Source organism: Phascolarctos cinereus, unplaced genomic scaffold, assembly GCF_003287225.1.
Source record: "Phascolarctos cinereus isolate Bilbo 61053 unplaced genomic scaffold, phaCin_HiC Scaffold_1;HRSCAF=81, whole genome shotgun sequence".
In the NCBI taxonomy this organism is placed as follows: Eukaryota; Metazoa; Chordata; class Mammalia; order Diprotodontia; family Phascolarctidae; genus Phascolarctos; species Phascolarctos cinereus.
Genome location: NW_027555514.1, coordinates 153,022,206 through 153,049,507, shown reverse-complemented (window position 1 = coordinate 153,049,507; position 27,302 = coordinate 153,022,206). Strand labels below are relative to the sequence as shown.

At 33.1% G+C, this 27,302-nt stretch overlaps 1 protein-coding gene across 1 annotated transcript in view; it reads left to right on the top strand.

Moving 5' to 3' along the window:
* LOC110206947 (protein piccolo-like) overlaps positions 1-27,302 on the top strand; it is a 127,473-nt gene that overhangs the window by 65,762 nt on the left and 34,409 nt on the right. The window contains exons 6-7 of the mRNA XM_020984464.2: positions 25,160-25,268; positions 26,006-26,073. Coding sequence (XP_020840123.2) covers positions 25,160-25,268; positions 26,006-26,073 — 177 coding nt within the window. The remainder of the gene's footprint in view (positions 1-25,159; positions 25,269-26,005; positions 26,074-27,302) is intronic.

The window sequence follows — 27,302 nt, the reverse complement described above, 5'->3', positions numbered from 1 at the left end:
TGTTTTCATGTCCTCTAAATTCAGTACTCTAGGACAAAGCTTTCATCATGCTGCCCCAGTTAGAACTGTACACATTCCTTAGTCTGGCATTTAAGGATCTCCCTAATCTTACTCCATCCTCCCTTTACTGCCATGTTTCATATTATTCCCATTTACATAATCACCGCACTTTCAAGACAGATTAGACTTCTCTCTTCTCCCTAAATTCGAACTGCCACATCCTATCCCCAAACACGGCTGTGATCTCCCCAAACTCCCCAAGCACTAAGGTTGGATTACATGCTCTCCCTTTCCTATCAAAATCCTTCCCTTCAGAGATCACGTCTTACTATTCTCTCTATAAATTCTTCCTGATCCTGCCCTGCCCCCAGTGGAAAGTGTTCTCTTCCTCCTCAAACTTCTGTGATGTACCTTGTATACAGAGCATTTATTCAAAAGGGAGCCCAAGAAATTTATGAATTACAAACATAAAATTACGACTAAGAAAAGCTGTATTATCAATGTGGATAACAGTAAAAAAAAAAATATGAGGTCTCTGTTGGCAATATAATAGTGAAACAAGATCAGCCTGGAGCTGGAAAGGATCTCTAATCATACATTTTACAGAGAAGAAAACTGAACAGCTTAGCCAAGGCCACACAAGAAGCAAGAAGCAGAGGTAGAAATTGAACCCAGGACCCCTTACTCCAGAGCCATATCTTTCTCCACTGTACCATGCAAGACACAATAATAAATAGCAACCTTCCTAATTTTATATCTTAAATGAATTGACTGATCTTTTTAGCTAAATTAACTGAATGTTTTTATATTATTTAGGCAAAAACTCAGGATGATAAAACACATTTCTGAAACTGCATTTGAAAAACTTGAAAGTCGCAAGAGAGCAATTAATTTGCAAATTACTCTGCATCCTCCATGAAGACTAATTTTCTATATCCAAATTGTCGTCAGTCAGCAACAATGGATTGAGTCAACTGCTAGGGAGGTAGACCAGTAGTTACATTGTATCAGACATTTAAAATACCTTTGGGTATTAAATTTTTTGGCTTATTGCTTATGAAAATTAAAACACAGATACACATATGAAAGCAAGCCATGTTGCGAAAATTAAAACACAGATACACATATGAAAGCAAGCCATGTTGCTTATATAGTGTATGTCCTTATAACATTTACTGGCTCTTCAAGTAGCTTTTTGATTGCTGCAATAAAAAACAGTCCTCTGTAGGGCATAAAGATAAATCCACTATATCTAATGATGATTATAGATTTCAGCAAAGTTACTGGAAATGCACTATTCCTCACTTACTTTTTTTGAGCTCCAGTGCGTGCCCAAAGGCCATCAAGTGTTCCAGTGGCTGCCTTTGAGATTTTTCTTTTGGGGAATAAAATTGTGTCATGAATTCTGCCTTAAGTACTGATTCCTCTTGCTTTCATTTTTTGTCTTCTTAAAATTCTCAGTTACTCATTATCTTGATCTAAGTGTCATTAGTCTAGTTTATCTTTCTGGAGTTTTCAAAAATAAGCTATTATTAACACTGGCAGAAGTAAAAACTTGGATTTAATGAGGAGCAGTGGAAAAAATGATTTTAAATGAAGTCGCTGTTGGACTGGTCATATTGGTGTTAAGATTCTATCATCAACTTTAAATGGCAAATAGAGAGATTTATAATTGAATAGTTGATGATTTGAGAGACACTGTTAGAGAACAGGTTCTCATGAAGTACAAGATATATTATATTGCTGGACAAGAGAAGACTCTGTTACTGCTCATGCTTTTTTGACATATGTTATACATACAATGGCAATAACCAAATATGGAAACCAAGGAAGCCTACCATACACATGACATATCTTCCTTGTTCTTGTTCCAGGAAGATTACCAGGTATGGATAGGTCATTAGAATGAGCTCAGTCAGAATTCCAAGACTATATTTTAGGTATACTGAACTGGTGGTCACATTTTATTGAGATTCAAAGCTTACATATAGGCATTTTAGAAAACAGTCTATGTTTGCTCCTTTAGAAAAATGAGACAGAGGTTATTAACTAGGAAGAGTTTTATTATTTTTTTTTTAGGGATTTAATGATAATTGTGTTTTTCATTAACCTATGTATTAGGATGCCAGGCACATAAGTAGATATTTCTCTTGTCTCTTGATGTTAAGGACTCATCTGTTAATTATTAAAATTTGATTTCTAAGTAATTCTGCAATCATCTTTAAAATAATGTAAATACCTGTTCTATTGATTTATAGGCTAGTTCCTCTCATTCTCATTTAGTTGTGTTTCATTTCTTTATTACTCAGAGGTAGTAAGTCCTGGAATATCTTGGTGAAAATAGTGATGTCAGGGTTTTCCTAATGATAGTGTATGTGTATTCTTCTACTTATATTACAGATTCTTTGGAAATAGTGGGAGTTTTCTTGGGTCTAGTTAATGACCATCACCAAGAACTTCCTTTTTTAAAGCCTTTTTTGCTCTTTAAATAAACTTTTTTTGAATTTTAGTTTTCAATTTATTTTTATTTTCAATTTCAAATTCTCTCCCTCCTCCATTTTTTCGACCCATCGAGAAGGCAAGAAATACGATACCCATTACATATACGAAGTCAAGAAAAACACATTCATATTTGTTATCTTATAATAAAATGGCAAGAAAAGTAGATAAAAAATTATGCTTCACTCTGCACTCAAAGTTCATCAGTTCCTTCTCTAGCAGTCAATATCAGTTTTCATCATGAGTCCTATGCAATTGTTGTGGATCATTGTATTGTATTGTATTGTTCAGAGCAGCTAAGTCTTTCATAGTTGATTATTGGTTATAATATAGTTGTTAGTAAAATGTTCTCATTCTACTCACTTCATTTTGCATCAGCTGATACAAGTCTTCACCATTTTTTCTAAAAACCATGCCATTCATTATTTCTTCCAACACAATAGTATTGCATCACAATCATATAATACAACTAGTTCAGCCATTCCTCAGTTGATGGGCATCCCCTCAATTTCTAGTTCTTTGCCACCACTAAAATAACTGCCCTGAATATTTTTGTACTTATGGGGAGTTTTTCTTTTCCTTTGCTCTTTGATTTACAGGCTGAGTAGTGGTATTGCTAAGTCAAAGAGTGTGCATAGTTTTATTGCCTTTTGGGCTTAGTTATGGATTGTTCTCTAAATTGGTTGGAGGAGTTCACACCTCCACCACTAGTGTCTTGGGGCATCTGCTTTTTTTTTTTCATATCCCATCTGGTATTTGTTGTTTTTCTTTTCTTCATGTTAGCCAATCTGATGTGTGTTAACTACTTAAAATTCATGTGTCCATTTTGAACTTATCTTGGTACTAAGTATTGTATATTGGTCTATGCTTGGTTTCTACCAGACTACTCTTCAGTTTTCCCAGAAATTTTTTTGTCAGACAATGAGTTCATGTACCAATAACTGGGATCTTTGGGTTTATCAAATACTAGGCTACTGTGGTCATTTATTTCTGTATAATGTTTACTTAATCTATTCCAATGATCAAACACTCATTTCTTGTCTAGTACCAGATTATGTTGACAATTATCACTTTGTAGTATATTTTGAGAACTGGTACTGTTAGGCAACCTTAGTTCACTTTTTTCCTAATTCATTCCCTTGATATTGTTGACCTTTAGTTCCTCAAGATGAATTTTGTTATTACTTTTCTAGATCTAAAAAATAATTTCTTGTTATTTTAATGACACTGAATAAGTAAATTCATTTAGGTAATATTGTCATTTTTATCATATTGGCTTGGCCTACTGATGAGCAATTAATATTTCTCTAGTTGTTCAAGTCTTCCTTTATTTGTGTAAAGAATGTTTTATAATTGTGTTCATATAGTTCCTGTGTGTGTGTGGGGGGGGGTTTGGCAGGTAGACTCTCAAGTATTTTATACCGTAAGTAATTATTTCAGATGGAATTTCTCTTTCTATCTCTTTCTGCTGGGTTTGGTTAATAATATGTAGAAATGTTTGTGATTTATGTGGATTTATTTTATATCTCACAACTTTATTAAAATGTTAATTTTTCAACTTTCTTTTAGTTGATTCTCTAGCACTCTTTAAGCATACTATGGTATTATCTACAAAAAGTAGTAGTTTTGTTTCCTCATTGTCTATTCTTACTCCTTCAATTTATTTTTTCTTGTGTTATTGCTATGGTTAGCATTTCTAAAGCTATATTGAATAATATTAGTGTGATAATGGACATTTTTACTTCACCATGATCTGATAGGAAAGGCTTCTATTTTTCTCCATTACAGATAATGCCTGGTCTTGGTTTAAGATAGATATTACTTATCTTTTTTAAGAAAAGCTTCATTTATTCCTTTGATTGCTAGTGTTTTTAATAGGAATGGGTGTTGTATTTTGACAAAAGCTTTTTTCTGATTTTATTGATATAATTACAAGATTTTTTTCCTTATTGATACGGTTGATTATGCTTATAGTTTTCCTAATATTGAAGCAGCTTTGCTTTCCTGTTATAAACCTCACCTAGTCATGGTGTATTATCTTTGTGACCTATTGCTGTAATCTATTTGGTAGCATTTTATGTAAAATCTTTACATCAATATTCGTTGGAGACATTGATCTATGGTTTTCTTTCTTTATGTTTACTCAATTTGGGTATCAAAACCAAATTTGTGTCAAGGAGGGCACTTGGTAGGACTCTTGCTTTGCCTATTTTTTCAAATAGTTTATAAAGCATTACAATTAGTTTTTCTTTAAATAATAGGTAGAATTCAATTGTAAATTCATCCAGTACTGGGGAATTTTTCTTAAGGAGCTCATTTATGGCTTGTTGAATTCTTTTTCTAAGATAGGATTATTTAAGTTTTCTACTTTCACTTCTGTTTCACGTAGATTGTCAGTTTTATTGGAATATAATTGGGTAAAATGGCTTCTAATAATTGTTTTAATTTCATCTTCATTTGTGGTGACTTTCTTCCCTCTCTTTTTTTTTAATATGTTCCTTGAGTTTCTTTAGTTTTTGCTCCTCCAAATCAATGTCATTTTTGTCTAGTTCTATATAGTAATTTCTACACATTGGTTTAATACAAACTCTGTAAATGAGTTCAGGAATTATTTTCATTTTTATTGTATTGAAACAGCTCAATCATTAGCAAGAAATATATCTAATTTTAATGACTTGATTTGTTTCTATAAAAATTAATTTGCGTATTTATTTTTGAGTGCGCCTTGATAGATTTACACTTATTTACTTTGTCTATCTTGCAGTTATTTTAAATACAATTTCTCTTTCTATTTTTTCCTCCTATTCTTTGTTCTTATGTAGAATTTATGATGATCTTTTTGGGGATTTGATTTTTATTCTACTTCTTTGTTGAAGCTATTAATTTCCCCAATTATTTTATTTATCGATTCTCTTAGGTTGTCTGAGTAATGAGTAATTTCAGGGTTTGTTTTTCTTTCCTAAGGTCCATGCCTTTATCTCCTATCATTATTATTGTTAACTTTTCTAGAAGTGTAACAGTGTGGGTAGAGCCATGATTAATATTTTAAATTACTAAGAAAGTTTCTTATATTTCTCTATTGCAAATAATGGTACCTTTTAGTTTAAATTATGTAATTTTGATCATTAAAGAAGGGGCACTAATGTGATTTACTACTTCCATTAAGATATGGAAGTAGTACTGTATTTTATCTAATGCTTTTTCTGTATTAAATGATATGAACATGTTATGTTTTGTTTTAATTTTACTAAAATTATTTGTGTTATTTTCCTGATGTTCCCATTCTTTTGCAAATGCCATAAATACATTTTACCATAGTTAATATTTTACTGAATATGTTGCTAAGGTCTTTTTTTTGGCTAGGATTTTATTTAAAATGTTTACATCAATATACAGTAATGATTTTAGTCTATATTATCTGTCTTTGATTTATCAATCCATGAATGAGATTGTGTTTTGTTTGCTTTTTGATGTTAGGGCTATATTTAACCCATAAAAGGTTTTTAGTGGAATACTTTTTTAGTTGTTGAGAATTAATTTTTGTGGTATAAGTATTCGCTGATACCATAACAGATAAAAATTTACTGGTAAATATATCTGGACAAGGGTTTTTTTATATTGTGGTTAATTTATAATTTGCTAAATCTCGGAAATGAGATTGGGTTAAGATTTTTATTTCTTATTTTGTATACTTGGGCATTTTTGCATTTCATTCATTATGTTTTTTTTAAATACCAAGTTTTATTGGCAATACATAGTATTTTTTTTAAGGAAACTCTCTAGATTTATAAATAACAGTAAGTGGTTGATCTGCGTCGGGTAGAGGGAGTCTCCACAATGGGAATAGCCTATATTTGTGAAATCAAAGGTCTAGAAATTCCTCTCCCCTTGCAAAAAAAAATGCTTCAGATAGTTAATTATATTTCTATTATGTTCATTATTTGTTTTGGTGATTTGGTATTACCCACTTCTTAAAAAATCAGGCCAGAAAAATGATTATCACTTTTTTTTCATAGAACCAGCTGTTTTAATTTGTAGTTGGCAATTCTATATGCCTCTTATTTTTTATTGCATCCTATTTCATCTATTTTAAAGATTTCTTCTTTTGTTTTATTTTTCAGTTTAATTTGCTGTTTTTCTAGTTTTAAAAAAATAATATGTTCAGTTCATTAATCTTCTCTTTTTTCTATTTTGTTAATGTATGTTTTCAGAGATATAATTTTTCCTCTGAGGACTACTTTAGCTGCATCCAAAAAATTTTGGTATGTTGTCTCATTTTTATCATTCTCTTTTTACATAGTTATTAATTGTTTCTATGATTTGTTTTTGAATCATTTCTTATTCAGGAAGTTTCTTTTAATTTAGGTCTTTTTTTGCTTATTTTCCTTATATTAATTAATATTTTATTGTAGTATGGTCTCTTACAGATTTCTGCCCTATTTTTATTTACTTATGTTTTCTCTGTGCTCTAGAACATGGTCCCTCTTTTGAAAAGTGTATGCCATATGAAATTTATCAATATATTTTAATGTCCCTATTCTAAAATTGCTATGTCTTCCAATCTATCTTTTCCAACAGCCCATTCAGTTCTATACTTTTCTTTTTGTTTCTTTGTTAAATTTATCTAGCTCTAAGAGAGGAGTGTGAATGAATTCTGTAATTGTCTTCCCATTAATGTCTTTTTAACATTTAATGATATGTTTAGATGCTATACCATTTTTAAATATATATTTCATGATTATCTTGTATCATTATCAATATTGCCTTTAAACATAGTTTCCTTGTTTATCTTTCTTGACACATTTAACTTTTATTTTTGCTTCCTATGAAAGGCAATTTCATCTCCTAGTTTTTTTTTAAAGTGACACAATTTTTTTCTAGCTTCATTTTTACTTCACTTGTGATTTATTTTTCATATTTTTCTTTTATGCAGCAAATCATTGTTATATTTTATCTATCCATCCTGTATTCTATTTCATTTTAATATCAAGTTTAATCAATTTACTTTAAAAGTTATAATTATATTTGCATTATCTCCCATTTATATCTTTGGTATTAATTTTCCCTCCTTCCCCTTTAAGTCATCAGTTTGTCATTGTGATTTATTTTGCTTATGCTGATTTTATGTTAGTTGTAGGTTAATAGTTCTGGAGCTGGAAAGGACCTCAGAGGTCATCTAATACTTCCCCCTCATTTTACAGTCAAGAGAACTGGTACCTGGGGAAGATAAACCCAACGTCATATACGTAGAAACTATCAGAGAAGGGATTTGAATCCAGGTCTTATTAAGCTGCAGACAGTGTTCTTTTTCACTCTACTATGTAGCTTTTCTCTTCTCACCCTCTTTTGTTTAAATTTTCTGGTTCTAGACATTTCCCTTACAATTGGCTTCCATCTCTCAAAACACTGGTATATCCTACTAGGGGTTCAAAGTTCCCTCCCTTTTTGTACAAATGCTGGCCATACCCTAGTGGCTCTACATACCTCTCTCTTGGTGTGATGCAATGCTTGGAAGCATGAAACTTTATGGAAGAATGTGGTCTTCTATGGTCCAATAAACCTAAAAGAAGCTTTGTATGAGGTCACTAAAATTCTCCTCACCTTATGGGAATATGATTCATTGGTACTCTTGCCTTTTTTTTTTCCTTCATGAACAAGGCCAGATTCCCACCCAATCCCCTCATACCTCTACTGCTATATCTTCTTATGCTGGTCAAGAAAGCGAAAAGATTACTACTCACTTTCTGTTCATGTACAGGATAAGGGAGAGTATATGACCATATGCCCATTATTACTTACCTCCCATTTTCCCAAGGCAATTAATATCCCTCTTACTCACTTCTTATACTCACTACACACAATAGTGATTCTCTTATAATCTCTTGTCTCTCAGCCCATGGGCTATGCAATTCTTCCTCCTTCTCTTCTCCTGATTCCCTAAATTATCCGTAACTTGTTAGACCATTTTTCCCCCTTCTGGATGATCACTTTTCCCCCTTTCTTTTGATGATTTTTAATCAAAAAATGTTTTTGTAAAAGTAGCTTTATATGGCCCTTGAAGCACAGGAGAATTTATGGTTAGGTTCAGATTTCTATTATTTTGCAGGAAGGGGCATATATACCTTTTGGTTTTCAGATCATCACATTTTAATCTCTTCTGATTCCTTATGTATGTGTATTACTATTGGACTTTAAAATCAGATTTCCATAATAATAAAAAGATTTACTCTTGGATCTTCCCTCTCCCTGTACCTATTTCTTTCCCTCTTCTTTTCCCTCTTCCTCTCCCTCTCCCTCTAGCTCTCCTCCTTTCCCCACCCCTCTGAAATTCTGAAATTTAAACCCCCAAAGCATTATGGTTTCAAACTTTTTTTCCCTATACCTTTGAAACACAGATTCTAGCAGTCAGCACTTCATAGTTTGTTTTTAAAATGTCTAGAAAATTCATATTATTTCTTGCTTTTTAATTTTTCATGATTTTCTTGGAGACGTGTTCATTAAAACATTTCTACACATCTTGCCTTCAAGCTCAGTCACCATTTAAGAGAGAATTAGTGTATTTTTGTCTTCTCTTCTGCCAAATTTCTTCCACATGTGTATTTTTGAGTTTCAAATCTCTCATTCTCTTTTTGAGAGTCAGTACTGCTTTAGAGATATCTTGCATTACATGGTCTAAGTTGTCTACATTGGTGTTTGTCTAATCTATTTCTTCTTTAAGGAACCATATTTGTGACTTAATTCACATCCTAATATGTTAATTTAAATTTTTCGCCTCTTTGGAATAATTCTGGCATTTCTTACTGTCATCCCATAATCTCTAGGAAGTTCACAGAATTTTTCTTGTTTACTTTCCTTTAAATCATAACACCTATTAGTTGTCTTGTGTTTTTTTTTTTAATGATTGGTCATTTTTTCTTCTTTAAGAGTCTCACTATTGGCTTATCAACTGGTAATCTAGCCAAGGTAATAATACTCAGTATTTCTCTCTGGATTTTATTGTCGTTCAGCCTATTTATTTTGTCCTAAGTTTGCATCAGGCTTGCCTCATCACTGTTTGGACCCTATACTTTTCTCTTCCACATATATTTTATCCTGCATAGACTTTGTGTGAGAGAGAAGGTGTTAGTAGGTTTATAGACTTTTTCTTTTAGTTATGGAAGCCTATTCCACTCTTTCCAAATCTGCAACTCTGGGTTTACCCCACCTATAAATACACATGCATTTGTATCTCTTTTTGATAACCTGGTTAGGTAGGATTGATGTTTTCTTCCAGTTTGTTCCCTCTGGTTGTACTTCATTCTGGAGAAAGTGAAGATATTTAAGGTAAGCAGGAGTAGTTCAGTCTTCAATTGTTAAATACAATGTTTGTTTCTCTTATATAAAGGTATTTCCATCTTCTCTTACTATTGCTTAGTTATATTTTTATTCATTTTGACGCATTTTTGGTGGGGGTTCAGGGTAATTATGTTGAAAATTATATGCTTTCACTAGTAGAGAGGCAGTGTGGCATAATGGCTATTGGGATGACCTTTGAGTCAGGAAAACTTGAGTTCAAGTCCAACTTTTTATTCATCTAGGTAGCTCTATGGTAATTTCGGGCAAGACATTTATCCTCTTAGTACCCCAGGCAACACTCTACATCTATAACTTATAGACAACTCACTGGTTTGTATCAGTGATGGGAATTTCTACCACAAAAATTCCCTATTGATTTTGATTAATGATTTTCTTTTCAACTAACATTTTTATAGTGAAAAATACTGATTTAAAGTGGTAAATAACAAAAATATGTTAGATTGCATTTACAAAACTGCTGTCAGCAAATAGCCATGAAGTTAACATAAGCGGTGATAGAGGATGACATAGATGACACTGGCTTGATTGCGTCAAGCCCTAGAACATTATAGGGGCTTTCTAATGAGATCTTTTATTGCTCAGCAAAGATTGGCATAAGAATCCCTAAAGGAAAACTATAATAAATGAGAAGTACCAATTTGTCCAGAATATTGTATGTAGTTAGATAGCCAGTCTAACAAGTTCATCAAGACCTGTGACTTGGACAGGCACTGTAGTTGGAGAACAGCGTGGACCCAGAAGTGAATAAAAGAAAAATAGGATACTTGAGTGTATTTAAGGAGTTGAAATTCTCATTCATTTTAGGTTCTCATCCTAATTTGTTACCCATCAAAAAAGCTCATCTTTTTACCCTCAAGTTTGTCCCAGTGATATGATATGGCTGTAAATCACAGAACAACAAAACCTCTAAATGATCAAAGTCACACGTGATTCAAAAGCCAATGGAGAGATAGAATAATATGAACAATAATATGAACAATATAGTGAGAGTGAAAAGCTTGATATATGTGAAAGGAGAGAGAATACCCACATTAATGTGATCAGTAACCATTAAAGTAGATTCAGATTTTCAATCACCATCTTGTATCTTTAACATACAAAACAGTGGGGCAATAGATGTCATTTTGTCCAGCTACCTCATTGTACAGATGAGGAAACTGTGGTCCAGAGAGATTCAGTGACTGCCAAGGTCTTATATGAATACATACTATAGGCATTGCTGCTTCAGAAGAGATGATCTAACCAAGGTTTTGTCCAAATTAATGTAGTCATAAACTATACTATAACAAACATTTGTTTACAGAGTAATAAAATTAAATACAAAGGTTGTACTTTTCCTGAGTGTTAGCTAAGGAGATTAGGTTTGAACTAGGACCTGTGGTCTGAAGTGGGGAGGGATGGACTAGGGCAGAGTTGATAGACTGCTACTCTTCTCAAGCCTCTTAGACTTATTTGTTTGCCTATTCAATTATTAAAATTGTCTTAACTAATAATGCCATCTCTATCACTTTTAAGTTCCAATATCATAAAAGATTCTTTGCTATAGCACGTTTGATTTTATTTTAAACCTAGAAATATAATTTGCTGGAATATTCTTTAGCATGATTCTATCAATAGGGAAGTGACAAGCAGAGAAATTCTATAGCTAGATGGCACTGTGAATAGAGAATTTAACTTGGAATCAGGAAGACAAGTTTGAATCCTGCCTCAGTAACTTAATAAATGTGCCACTTAAACTTTTCCAGGCTCATTTTCCTCATCTGTAACATGGGAATAATCTTACCTACTTCAGATTTAACATAGCTATTTATTTTCATCCAGTAGTTACCAAATTAAGAAAGTGTCTAAATGATGCCAAGAATATTGCCAGATGGAAACTGAAAAGCAATAAAAAAGAAATCTGGATTTTTCCAAGATTCTGCATATCTGCCATGATGTAGCCTACCTAAATATTCTTTAACATCTGGTTGAAAGCTTTATACTAACAGTACTCCAGAGGAGAAGATAAGGATCTGTTTATTATATATTTCTATAGATTTAAAATCTAAAAGAAGTAATTGTGGGTAGAATGTAGTTGGGTATTTTAACAAAATTTTAAAAGCTTTTGAGTGATCTCATATGGAATCAACTCAAGAAAAAGGGGTACAAACGTTCTCTACAGAATCAAATGTATACATAGCATTAAAAGGCCAGCCATTAAGGATCAACATAGTGCATAACCTATATAAGCATAGATTTATTAGGACAACTGAATTCTCCGATGTATTTCCCCACAAATGTTTATTTGATTCAAATTGCACCTGAGTAGGAAAAATCTTTGAAAATGATTATGTAATTCCTTATATCTTCCTGTTTCTTGTAATAAAGTCCATCCTTTCAAGGAAGTGTTAGGGATCTGGAAAATGCTATGACTACTCATATACCATCAAATCAGGTGGGAGGAGAAAGGGAAGAGAAATACAAAATTATCCATGGCATTTATTACAGGGCGTTTACGTGGACCTGCTCTATCAGTGCTGCCAGTGGCACATCAGGAAGTTGAACCAGATGTTTTAGTTCTAATCTGATGTGGCTCTATTACTTGCTACCTGTGTGACTGCAGGAATGCCACTTCATGAAACCATGGGTTCCTTACACATAAAGTAGGGTTACTAATGCAAACAGTATTTACCTCATACAGTTGTTGCAACAGAGCATTTTGTCAACATGATGGTACTACATACATGAGATTCGTTATTGAGATTAATCTTATTTACGTGGTTACAACTGAATACCCATAAATAATGTATTATTTATACTTGTTAATAAAACATTTATATTCAAGTCATGTTAAAATGTAAAAACAAATATGGTGATATAAAATTTCAAAGCTAGGTATTGGGGGATCTTCATCTGTGTGGGGAGATAAGATTTCACATGATATATGGAGAGAATAACACAAAGCTGTATGTAAAAAGAAACTGTAATGATATGCAAAGTTGTACGTTATACACTGTAAATTCTATGACCCCCATACAAAGAGTTTTAATGTTATTGGAAGAGATTTTATGGAATACATGGGCAGTATGATCTTGTGAAAACAGTTCTGGTTTCAGAGAGAGTGAATCTTGGCTCAAATATTAACTCTGCTGCTTATCATAAATGTGACTTTTTGCAAGTCATTTAATTTTTATAGACCCAGCTTTCTGCCTATGTATATCAAATGGATTGGACAAGATGATCTGCAAGGCCCTTTTCTACACTAGATCCCAGGACTTTAACATGAGAAAAACCTTGAATGATTGATAAAACATGCACCACTGATCCCACTCCATCCCTTTTTGTACAAGAGATTGACTTCATTATTATCCTCTCAGTCTTACTCTTTCTCTTTGTCCCTGACTCTCTGTTTGTCTCCATGTGTGTCTGTCTGCCTGTCCGTCTGTCTGTCTGTCTGTCTGTCTGTCTGTCTGTCTGTCTCTCTCTCTCTCTCTCTCTCTCTCTCTCTCTCTCTCTCTCTCTCTCTCTCTCTCTCATTATTCAATCTTGGCTTATCACCTGGGTCCTCCTCTGTTATCTATAAACTTATGTCTCCCCCACCCTTTAAAAAAAATCATTTTATATGATCATCCCCACTAGGTCTCATTGTATAGACCTCCTCTCCTTGTCTAGACTCCTTGAAAAAGCCAACTACACTAGGTTCCTCCACTTCTTCTCCTCTCACCACCTGTATCTAAATTTTAAGCACTCTGTCTCCTGACCTCATCATTCAGCTGAAATTCCTCTTTCCAAAGTTGCTAATGGCTTCCTAATTGCAAAATCTAAGCATCTTTTCTCATTGTACATCTTTCTCCATCTATCTTCAGGCTTTGATAATACCTTCTATGGATACCATTCACTTCTTAAGTTTCATGACAATAATCTCTCCTGTTTCTCCTCCTACCTTTCTAACTCCTACCTTCATCACCTCATACTTGGACTCTATCCACTGAGCCACCTAGCTGCCCCTGATTTGGGTGTAGTCTTGAAGGAGGATAGAGAAGACAAGAGGTGGAAGTGATGAGGGAGAGAATTTTAGGCATAGGAGATAGCTGGTAAAAAAAAAAAAGTCACAGAGTCAAGAGATGGAGTGTTATGTACAAAAGACAGTGAAGAGGCCAGAAGTGAATAGAGCAGAAATAATGGAAAGGTAAGAAGGGTCCAGATTGTAAAGGCCTTTAAATGCCAAATGGAGAATTTTATATTTGTTCCCATAAGATTTAGGAAGCTATTGGAGTATATAGGGTAGGGGCAGGACATCATTTCTATGCTTCAGGAAAATCACTTTGGGATCAGAGTGAAGGATGGGTTGGAGTGGGGAAGGTGTGAGGAATGGAAATCAACCAGAGGGCTATCATAGTAGTCCAGGAAGTGAATGTTGAAAACTAAGAACAAATTATCAAGGGAAAAAATAGGAAAAGGACCCACATGTACAAAAATGTACAGCTCTTTCTGTGGTGGCAAAGAATTGGAAATTGGGGGGATGCCCATAAATTGGGGAATAGCTGAAGAAGTTATTTGTATATGGATGTAATGGAATACTATTGTGCTATAAGAAATGATGAGAAGGCAGATTTCAAAAAAACCTGGAAAGACTTACATGAACTGATGCATAGTGAAATGAGTGAACCAGGAGAGCTTTGTATCTCTCTTGCCAGCACATAGTAAGCACTTAACAAGTGCTTATTGACTTATTGACTTACTGATGGACTGAGAAGGAAGAAAAGATTTCAGGTTGGAGATAAAGTCATAAATTAACAGAGATTTTTAAAAAATGTACTGAATGATGGAGTCAGGTATTCAGAAGAGTGAAGTCATTTCTCTAAATTTCTTTCCAAATCGAAAATTCCATTTGTTATTGTTAATGTTTTTTTTCCCCATCAACCTTCTACTTTCTAACCGATCTTTTTCTCTCTTATACTTCATGCTAGACTTTTATAGAGAATAGTTCACACCCATGGTCACTTCCCCAATTCCCTATAATCTGGCTTCTGTCCCCAAGTTTTTGCTGAAAGTATTTTCTCTATAATCAGCTACCTCTTAATTTACAATTTCAGTGGCCAATCACTCCTTCTTTGTTGTCCATCCTTCTGTCTTGATTCTCTTCCTAGCTAATTGAATCTGCTGATTCTTCTTTCTCCTCCAGTCTCTTAAGTATGGGCATCTCAAGACTCTGTCTTTTCTTTCAACATATTGCCACTTACTATTTGCATCCACTCAGTCTCAATTAAAGCCTTTATGTGAATGACTCAAAAATCTGAATCTCCAGTCTTGAGCTCCACTTCTTTATCTTCAAATATCCTATAGATAGCTCTAACTAGATAACTCAAACTCGTTCTATCGCAGACTCTTTGTCTTCCTCCAAACCTGTTCTTTCCAATGTCTTTGTTTCTGTTGACTCCTAAACATTTAAGTGGAAACCTCATTTTGCTGATTTCTTGACACTTCAGGATTCTCATTCATAAATCTTCCCATCCAATTAGAAGATATATGTATGTTTGTGTATATATGTATGCATGTGACATTATGAAGGATAAACCTAAAGAAGTATGCATGTACATTCATCTTTATATACATATACACACACACACACACACACACACACACACACACACATACACACACATATAGTCATTTCCTCTTTACCACTTCCATTGTTGCTACCCTAACTCAGTTCCTTATAATTTCATTCCTATACTATAGTAAGAGCTTCCCAAGTAGTCACTTTTTCTCAAGTCAGTTAATCTCTCTGGACCCTAATTTCCTCATTTATAATATAATGAGGTTGGACTAGAATCAGGGGTGGGAAACCTGTGGCCTAATGTCCACATGTGGCCCTCTAGGTCCTCAAGTGCAATGCTTTGACTGAATCCAAACTTCACAGAACAAACCCCCTAAATAAAAGTACTTGGTCTGTAAAAACACCTAGAAGGCTGCATGTGGCCTCAAGGCACAGTTTCCCTACCCCTGGATGATCTCAAAGATCCCTTATAGCTCTAAATCTATCATACTATGAGCCCAAGTCTTTCCTTGTCCAATATGTCCTAACACCAATACCTGTGTAGGTTTCCTAATTCACAGGCTTAGTTATGTTGTTTTATAAACAATTTCAAACTTCTGAAATTCTCTACACATACTTTCATTTTGTTTCTAAGTTTATGTCAAAAATTAGATTTGCGCTATTTATTTACCAAAGAGGAATGGAAACTACATTTAAAAGAAGAAATTAAGAATGAATTACCTTTTTTTATTTCTCCCATACTGCATAATTTATTTTGCCATGAAATTAACCCTTAAAGTGACATAAGAGATGAATTATAAAAGACAATATTAATCATTCTATTTTATAGCCTGTTCATGGTACAGAAGTAGACTGCTCACAATCAATAAATTAGACCCAGTCCTAAAGTTTAACATTATTGTCATATCTACTGATTACTTGGGAAAATTAGTTTCCAACAAAAAGGAAGATTTGACTTGAGTTATTGTATCCATCCTTACTTTAATGTTTTTATAGCAACAAAGGAATATAAGAAGAGTTGTTTTATATAGAGCAGAAGGTTGAGTCTGAAATTAGTATTCTAGAATGGGTTATCGAAATATTTACTTCAAAGAATATACTTCATATGTTAGGGTTCACAGCTTGGCTTCTGTTTATTTGTGGCTTTTTTTTACACCATGGTTTAAGTTCTGCTTATTTTTGTATTTTTAGTTGATTAACATTTCTCTAGAGAAAAAAAGAAACATTGAGCTTTCAGTTCAGTTAAATATAATAATTTGTATTATGCTTTTTAATTAAACTCCTATTTGGAATGTATGATAAGAAGTGGCTTAGCTATGATGATTTCCTTTACTTGTGCTTCTGATATTTAATGGCCTTTTTATAAAGCTCAGAACTAGAACCGTGTATGATGTTAAAACATTGGCAGTTTTTGTGAATGAGATGCATATTTTCAAAATCCAAGTTGAAAGAAGTGGCAATATGCCATTTGACCTTTCATTCATACTTGAAATTGAGCCTAAAGGAGTAGAATGAGTATTCTGAACCATATATAACGGAAAGGCATTTATATGATTCTGCTTTATATTTTTAGAATGATACTGCTTTTCCCCTTTTTCTCACTAAAGATAAAATTCTTATTTTAAAAAGCTGCATGAAAATATTAAAAGTATAATTGAGCACAACAGCTGGCTAGACTTGGGTACTGTACAAGTTCTGCCATATACATATCTAAAGCAGTCTCTTATAAATTGTTTTTGTACTGAAAATACAGAGAATTTGGAGATGTTACTAACGTAAAGGTGTAGGGTAATCAGCTTAACTTGACCTAATCATTATGGTTTTTAGTATTTTTGATTATTCACATATGGTTAGTTAAATATGATTGATTCTTTGCAATCTTTTCCTGAAATTGGTTTGTTGACTTTACCCTTGTAAAAAGAGACTAAAATTGGCACATTTTTAAAGGTTCTTAGAGAAAATATGGCTGCAAGTGGTTTGCATTCTTTAGAAAAAGAAATCATTACACAACAATATATGCTTCTCTCTGTCTCTGTCAGTCTCTTCTTTTCCCCTACATTTCCCCTGTTTCTTCCTTCTTCCCTCCTCCCCTTCCTTTCTCCCTCCCTCCTCCTTTCCAAGAGGAAGAAATTATAAAAAGAGGCTAATATTTATCATATATAATTCATTTGCTATTCCCACATTTTAAAAATCACACAATTCAGATTTTTATAACTCTCAGAATTTATTGTAAACATATGCAGACTAATGCATAAATTGATAATCACTTCTACTCTCAAAAATGTCTATTTTTTCTTATTTTCTATGGGAGCCAATTTTCTATGTGGAAGAAGAAATGCTCTAGAAAAGGTCTCTACTCTTCATTACTTGACATTATCAAATTACAGAATCACAGAGTTGAAAGGAGTCTCTAGGTCATCTAGATTAATTCCTATATTTTGGCCATTTATTGTTGCTAAATACTTTTATAGTGTGGCTATACATATTGTGAAGAAGGATGTTGAGATGTACATACATATTTCAAAACTATATACATATGTGGGATTAGCTCTCAGTAGCTGCCTGGCTGAGCTGATGAAATTAGGTGACAATCCTGGCCCTTTCAGCATGCTGAAAGTTCTCAGCCAGACACTTTAGCCAATTAAAATATTATAGATTCATTTTTTAGCATGAAAAGCCCAAGGAATTGGTTGTTGAATAAATTAATTTGGATGGGAATAGACAGGATTATACCAAAACATAAAGTAATATACAGAGAATATAATCTTGGTAAATTCCTTTATTAAGATTGAGTTTTAGATGGGGATTCAGATTTCATTTAATTAGACTGTATAGGGGGTATAGACATCTGGGAATGAGACAAAGGATAAATCAGTTTACATGGAAAGAGACATAACATTGCAAAGTATAAGATAATATATCAGAAATATGATCCTGGTAAATTCCTTTACTAATATTAAGTTTTAGATGAGAGTTCAGAATTAATTTAATGCTACCTATTAGGTGATATTGGAATCTAGAAATCAACATAAATCCTGTAGACACTTGGTAATAAGGGGACAGAACACTAACTGAAAGAAGAAGAAATGACAGAAGAGTTAAATGGAATTTAGCATGAATGACTGACTTCACCTACTTTATTTTTTGCCTGACTTCTGGGAGACATCCTGTTGATTGCCAGCAAATCATCTTGTTTTGTATTGCTTTATGTGAAATTCAGGGTAAATGGTAAATCAGCAATGTAGGCTCATCTCATTCAACTACAGCTGTGTTGTTGATGTGATTGTAATTTTTTCATGCTCTGAAAAAAGTTATATTGATGCATTAAGAAAAACCAAAAACAACCAAAGAAATTTCTAAATGATTTTATACCATAGAAAAAGAGTTAAAGCCAATAAATGTAATGACTATATCTGACAGTATACGTGACATTCTGAATCCCTAATTGTCTACCTATTTAACTAAAAAAACAATTATGTTTGATCCTATATCCTTTGGGAAAATATCAATCATCACATTTAGAAGTGCTTAAACATTGTTTTCATTTACAATGTTATAGTCATTGTGTACATTGTTTTGGCTTTTCTTGCTTCAGTTTATATCAATCTATACAAGTCTAAAATTTCTCTGAGTTATTCATAATTATAATTTTTTATGATGTAATAATATTACATTAAATTCATATAGCAAAATTTGATCAGACATTCTCCAGGAGTGCAGTACTCATTGATTTCTTGTTGTTCTTTGCTATCACACAAAAAATGCTGCTGTGAATATTTTGGTATGTAAAGGATCTTTTTTTTTTTCTATCTTTGACTTACTTGGAATATATACCCAGTAGTAGAATCACTTAATAAAAAAGTATAAAGTATATTGACAGTCCTTATCTAATTCCAAGTTGTCTTTCAGAATGATTGAACTAGTTCACATTTCTACTGATAATATATTAATGTTAATTAATCATGCTTCCTTCCACCACTGATGATTTCTCCCCCATTGACATCTTTGTTCAATTTGATAGATATGACTTAAAACCTTGGAGTTGTTTTAACTTTCATTTCTTGTATTCTTAGTGAAGAAGCATATTTGTATACTTGTTGGTATTTTGTGTCTTCTTTTGAAAATCATTTATACAACTTGACCAACTATCTACTGAAGAATGAATGACTCAGTCTTAAATCAATCCTCTATGTATCTTACATATATCAGACTTATCAAAGAAGTTTGATGTGAACTTTTTAATTCTATATTTTCTCTTGCATTGAGTTTATTAATGTGAAAGCCTTTTAATTTTGTTTTTGGGCTAGACATATTATTTCATGGAACAAATTTCCTGTGAAGAAGCTCCCTCCAACCATGTAGAGTAGCTTCTGTTCTGAAGCCAGTGCTCTTAGAGAGTTGCCTTGGGAACTGAGAGGTTTTGAGTTTCCCAGATTCACCGAGGCATTCTGTGCTAAAGGAAAGGAATGAATTCAAGTCTATCTGACTCTGGGGCAAGCTCTCTATATACTTTGCCAGTGTCTCTCATTTTAGATCACTTAAATGATCTGTTTTCTCTTTTGAGATCTTCTCTAGTTTATTATAAATCCTTTCCTTAACCATAGTTATGAAAGGATACAGAAAGTACTTTTAGTTTATATTTTTAAATGATATGACCTTTTGATAAAATGTAGATCGAGTTAGGGTTTATTGCTGTATGTGGTATAAGATACTCCTGTGCTTTCTCGTTTTCCCAGTCATTCTTGACAAATAGAGAATTACCCCTCTTCCCCTTTTCCCTAGTAGCTTGTGTCTTGAGGTTTATCAAACACAAGGCTATGTTCACTTGCTTCCAGGTCTTGTTTCTCTGTCCTGTTCCTGATTAACTTTTGATTTCTTAATCAGTATCAAAAACTCTGAATGACAATTGCTCAGTAATGCAGTTTGGAGAGGCTGCAGAGCATAGAGAGGTTTAGCTTTAGTGTCAGAAAGACCTCTTTTATACTCCTGCCTCTGACATATACCAATTATGTCATCATGAGAAATTCATTTAACCTCTCAGCACCCTGGGGAAATCTCTAAGATTATAATTATAGCATCCAATGTGTGTGTATATGTGTATGTATATAGATACACACACATACATACACATTTGTGCATTTACCTGTATGCATATATATCCAATATGAAATGTGTGAATATATTTATATACATATGTGTACTGAAATACATTTATCAAGCTGATTATATGTTGCATGTGTCTATATGGATATATTTTCCTCCAGAATTATGATGTTATATGGAAGTCAGCTTTCAGTACAGAACCTCACTCAGCTAATAGATTGACAACTCAACACAGTCATAAACATGTGAGCAAAGGTATCTTTTGAAATCTGTTACTACTAGACTCCATACTTTTTTCATTTTTTCCCATGATCCTGATCTTTTGTTCTTTAGATGGCTTATGTTATTATTATATAAATGAACCCTTATAGTTTGATTTATGTAGTACCAAATGTGTAGGTTAATTTTGGTAATATTTTTATTATGTTAGTGCAGTTCACCATGAACAATGAATCTCTGATTATTAAGAGAATAATTCCTCTACTTCTGTAAAAGAATATTATCTAGTCGAATTTATATAAATCCTGAATATGTCTTGGGAAATTGAAACCAAGAATTGGTATAAATGTTTAAAACCAAAAAAAAAGAAAAAAGAAAATTGTATCATGTTTTTAACATCAAGGATTTTTTTTTCTTTAACATGTTATTCAATTCAATTTAATCTTTATGAAGTATCTGTTCTGTATACTCTTCTATGATGTATGCAGAACTAAAAAGATTGAGAAGATACAAGCCTCTGCTTTTGACATAGATATACTTTAATCTCTTAGAATTCAAAAATATACATACCTAAAATGATGAGAAGAATCTGTCTTCTCAATATTGAAGTAAATCTTATGACTAATAATTTTATGAATATTTACATGTTGATTCAAACACATTTTGATGTTAGTAAAGAGAGATGCTCTTTATGTTCCATCATTAGTAATAGCTTATTTATAAAATATGTATTAATTCATTTATTAAAATTATTTATTTATTCTTATTTTCCATCCAAGTTAGCAGTTCGTAATTTATGAAATGTTCATTTATTCATTCATTAAAGTTGATTCACCTGATCGTGTCATGTCCTTTTCTTAATTACTATGGGCATAGAATATACAAGTGTGCTTGGTACTCATATTCATTGTGTTTTGTAGGTATGAGAAAAATATTTTATGTAGGAAGAATTGCATTTTAATATCTATTGAATATGAAAGCATTGATAGACAGAAATCCAAAAAAAGACTTTTTATTGTTTTATTTTGTCTTTTGTCTATTTTAGATTCAATTTTCTATAAAAGTGAAGCTTATTTATACTCCCTTTCTCTCACTGTATCATTAGAGGGCTCTTATCCTATAGAGATGATATTCACATGTTACATCAAGATATAAAATGTTTTTTGATTTGTGGCTATGAAGCAGCCTTTATACTCATTTCTATGGAGATTTTTCAGTGAATATATCCTGATCCTATTATGTTCAAAATTTCAATTATATTAGAATATTCAGTGATGTGTACAGTCCCCTTAGATTTGTAAAATTCATTTTTATTATCAAATGACATTTTCCAAGATTTAGTTACCCATTTTTTTCAGGTTTATTTTTAACACATTAAAATGAGGGTACCAGTGAGCTATGGAATGGTATGATTAATGATGACTCACATATATTTAGCTTATATAGCTTTTCTCCACAGTGTATTTCTTTCAAGGACACATGGTTACATAAATAAAATACTTCAAGTGGCCCCAGGTAATTTTTTTTAACTCCACTATAGACTGTGTAATGTTGGATGACTCAGACATAAAGTCATCTGCCACCTCTCCCCTTTCAGCAAATAATTTTGTTTTCCAAATTACTAAGAAAATGAAACCACTTGTGAATTCCTCCATTTCCCCAAGTCCATATAACCAAAACTGTATAATGAATTTTTCATGCTCATTCAAGTTAATATCATCTTCTAGGACTGCTTCCTGAATTACATAATTTTTAAAGTTATCTTGTTATCTAAACACATAAAGATTCATTACTGTAAAACAGCATAAATAGCAATAGTTCCCTTTTATACTGCTACATATCTATATGTCTGTATGATCTTATTAAATTGTCACAATAGTAGGAGAGCTTAGTCGGGTATAATGCCAGTTTTATAGATTAGAAAATTCAATATCAGGTAGCTAGTTAATGACAAGACCTTAACTAACTTCCTTCTAGCTTTATCCCAGAATTGATTATAATTTCAACACTAGGTAGATTTTTATAAGCATGTGGTATATGTTATTTGTCATATCCCCCATTAGAATTTGAGCTTCTTGAGGGTTTTTGTTGTTCAGTTGTTTTTCAGTCATGTCTGACTGTATGATCCCATTTGGGGTTTTCTTGGAAAAGATCCTGGAGTGGTTTACCATTTCTTTCTTCAGCTCATTTTACAGATGAGGAAACTGAGGCAAACAAGGTTAAGTAACTTGCCCAGGGTCACACAGATAGTAATATCTGAGGCCAGATTTGAAATCGGAAAGATGAGTCTTCCTGACACCAAAGCCAGCACTCTGCCACCTAGCTGCCCTTCTAGGGTAGGGACTGTGTTTTTGGCTTTTTTTTTAAATCCCTACTGCTTATCACAGTGCCTACCACATAGCATGTAGTTAATAATCTTTGTTAGATGACAAACTGGTTAATGGAGCTTCCATAAACTAAATGCCACAGGATATAACTTGGAAAATAAAGAAGCGGGCAAGTTGTTGTTGTTGTTGTTGTTGTTGTTGTTGTTCCTGTTGTTCTGTAGTATTTTTACAGTTGTAGAAGGAACAGTTTGGTGAAATCTATTGACACAGCTGAATGTTGTTAAATGTGTAACAAAAAATGTATAGGATTACATGAGTAGAGAGAAGAAGGGGGGTTGGAACATGTCACAGAAGTAGCACTTCTGTGTTAAAAAGAATAGGCCTTTCATATAGTTGGGGAAATGGTGAATCATTATCCTAGTTTTTTTAATTATTCTTCTTATAATTTTACTAATGATAATGAAAAAATACTTTTCTGTTTTGATCAGATGATATATATACTTTGTATTATGTTAGATAAGAGGTTTTGGAAAATTAGTTTCACATTTGGGAAGAAATTCTTGCTGAGAAAAAGGAAAGGAGAAATGTGAAGCTGTTTCATTACCCATCGAATGTGTTCCTAAAGAAATGTGATAATATAATTTCCATATTATAATAGCATAATAATAAATCTTTTGCTGACCAAAAACACATATTGTATCTTATGTATTCACTGTGTTGTACTTTTCTTTTTTTGGGGGGATAGTTGTTAGTTTTTATAATATTTTCTCATTTTGTATGTGCTGTTAGCAACTTGGGACTACTGAAACAAATATAAGGCCTATTAGAGGATAAAGTTTCCTTGTGTGAGTTTTAATAAAATTATGAGTTTTACTATCAACATTTTGTTTTGATGACTGTGGTTGTGTGGGATTTTCTTTCCAATTTATTGTAGTGAGAAAATAATAGTTATTTGCAATGAGTAATGTGTTTTCCAACACATAGCTGGCTGTTACCCATACCCAGAATTCTCTCTCAAATTCTCTGCCTCCTGACTTCACTGGATTATTTCAAGTCTTAGCTAATATTTCATCAAGAATCCACTCCCAGTCCTCCTTAATGTTAATACCATTCTTCTGAGATTGACAATTTGTAAAATAGACACATGGGAAGACAGACAGATATTTAGGTAAAACATAATTGTGTATGTGTTACCTTCCCTCATTAGATTATAAGTTCTTTGAGGTCAAAGACTGCTTTTCATTTCTTTCTTGCTCCAATACTCAATACAGCGTCTGCTACATAGTAAGCACTTAATCAATATTTGGTGGCTTGAGTTCATTACATTCCTAATGTTTAACGGTTCAATTCTTCCTTTTTTAGTGAATGGGAGTGCTGGGTGGGTAGAAGAGATGATAAGGGATTTCACATGGACTCTTCTGAAGTTTCCCCAAATCAGATAATACAACAACAAAACGTCATTCTTTTGATGACTAGATGATGTATAGAATTTTGACACTTCTAGAATACATTGACTTTGTTAATAGTATAACCTGCGATTATGAATAAGTATATGAGCATCTCTAAAACAGACAGTACTGGATTGTTAACAGTGACTGATCTGAAGTCACACATGTAGTTTCATCACATAAAGAGTTCTGTCCTGGAAGGGTTTAGGGTGAGGTTCCAATACCGCATGATAAAGCAGCCGGGGCACCAAGGAATACTTACATTGTACTTACACATCCCTGTGTCTCAGGGAAGACTGGTGTTGGTTGTACTTTGTTGAAACCAAAAAAGGACTGATAGGTATTTTTATAGCATTTTCTTCATATCTGCTGGAATACAATGTATGTTTGTTGCTATCTGACAGACTTGGGCCTCCACAAGAAAGGACAAAAGTTTGTATGCCCAGCCAGATATCCTTATGTGGTATGGTAAGTTGATGAGACCAGATCTAATGGTTTTCTCATGCTGTGCAATGGCTTTGATAAATATTATTCCAGAAACCACTGAGTTGAGATTCTCTGGAAGTGTGTGCTGAGTTGCTTACATTTAGGAAAAGAAATATTTCTTAAGGAATACATGCTAGAAGTATGAAAGTTATCTAAACCTATTCCTTTCCTTGTTTTCCTAGGAATGCAAGTGTTAGAATGGAATGGAATTCCCCTGACTTCTAAAACCTATGAAGAAGTCCAGAGTATCATTAATCAACAAAGTGGGGAAGCAGAAATATGTGTAAGACTGTGAGTTTTTCCCCACCTTTATGTTTCCATTTTTTTTTGGCTTTTCATGTCTTATTTTTCTTTAAAGTTGTTAAGGTGGAAACTTTTGCCAGTTCGTAGAATTTGTCTGTATTTACATGTAATTAGAAAATAAAGCTGTAGTTGTTTCTTGTGTCTGTTATAAAACAAAAGCTCTTTAGCATAGAGAAAATGAATTCAATTTTATTTGCAACAAAATGTCAAACAGTTCTTCCCTTTTATGTCTTCTATTAAACATGCTTCATTTAGATGAAGGTTATAACTCATAATCCATGAGAAATGTCCATCTAGGTTCCAATTAGTGCAAATAATGAATCTCATTTAATTATCAGCACTATCAAATCCACACTGCACATTTCTGTTTGGGAGACAACAAGTGACTATATTTTACATAATTATAGCTTCAAACAGTGTGAATTTGAATATATGCCATCCCTACAGGGGATTTATTATTCACACTAATTTTGACCTAGCAATATTTGCAACATTTCAATATGAACTTGCATTTATTCCATTAAAGATTTCACCTTAAAGAATCATTTTATCAGCTACTTGACTTTTTTTAACAGCACTGCAAATATGTATTAATTACAGAAGGGAGTTATGCTTGGGAGTTGCTTTATATATCATTGATCACTTTTCATTTATCTACCTAAAGAAAAGACTGTGGTGACAAGGAGGAAGGGCCTTTTGTCTCAGGCTTCTTTTGCTTTCCTTAGGGATATCAACATGCTCTCCGATTCTGAGAATCCCCAGCATCTGGAACTACATGAACCACCAAAGGCTGGTAGGTGAAAATGGTATATTTCCAATTGCCTAGAAACCAAATCCCTTAAATATAAAAAGGTGGAACAGATTTAGTTTCATCGGAATGGGGATTGGACCTATGATTTCATAGAGGGATTTCTTAGATGAGGACAGTCACTCTACCAATGCAAGTGAGCATCTTCTCTGAAATTTATAATCTTTGGGAGTTGTCTGGAGAACTGAGAGTTTAAGTGATTTACCCAGGGTCACATAGCCAGTAGGTTTGGCAGAGGTAGGACTTGAACCTTGGTCTTCGAGGCTCCAAGGCCATTTCTCTATCTATTACACCATCCAACCTCTCTTTAGACTCATAATAAAACCAAAATCACATACAGCATGTTTCCAGGGGCAAGAAAGAACTACCCCATTGATTCCACATTGTACATTTTCTTCTCTCTTGAAAGGCAGCAGTTTATGTTCATTCCAATTTTCAGTCTCTTTTATACCTTAAACTTCTTTTGAATGCCATAAAATTATTAATTCTCAAGAAGCACATGAAGGGGCAAAGGAGAATGAGAGTAAATTATATGAGAGATATAATTAATTGGTTAACCCACAAGGATTTATTAAGTGCCTACCATGAGTCAGACGCTTTGCTAGCAATGGGCATACTGTGACATATTAAAAAAAAAGTTCAAGAGATATAATTTCTGGGTAATGAATCATTTTATTAATCATGCTAGGAATAATGAATAGAAGAGGATTTTTTGAATACCAAAGACCCATCATGGAATCCACTCAATACTTATATATGCCTTTGGAAGAGTGGATGTTTCTGAGGGTAGCAGTCAACTCTGATTGTTAACAAGTAATGAGAGAATGAATATTATAATGAGGTGGGCTTATTATAATGAGGGTCTGGGGGACATGACTCTGATCACTCAGTCTTGGTCAAAGAGACATAGCTATATTCATATCACCCCATCTAAGGCAATCTAAACAAAAAGGAGAATCCATTTTTTCTCAGACCTTAGTAAAACACAATGGGCCAGAATCCATCAATTCACCTTAATTAAAATTTCTTTACCTTTTGAATAGATCTGAGTTTTTCCTCTCATTATCAGCCCTACAATTCAAAGGCTGCTTGAATAACCTACAGGGGCTGATTTCTGAATGAGGAAGTAGAAGAATTGGAAAAACCATAGGCCCAATTCAATAATTGGTTATTAATATGAGAGAAATGGTCATTTTTCTAAGTACAGCAAAAAT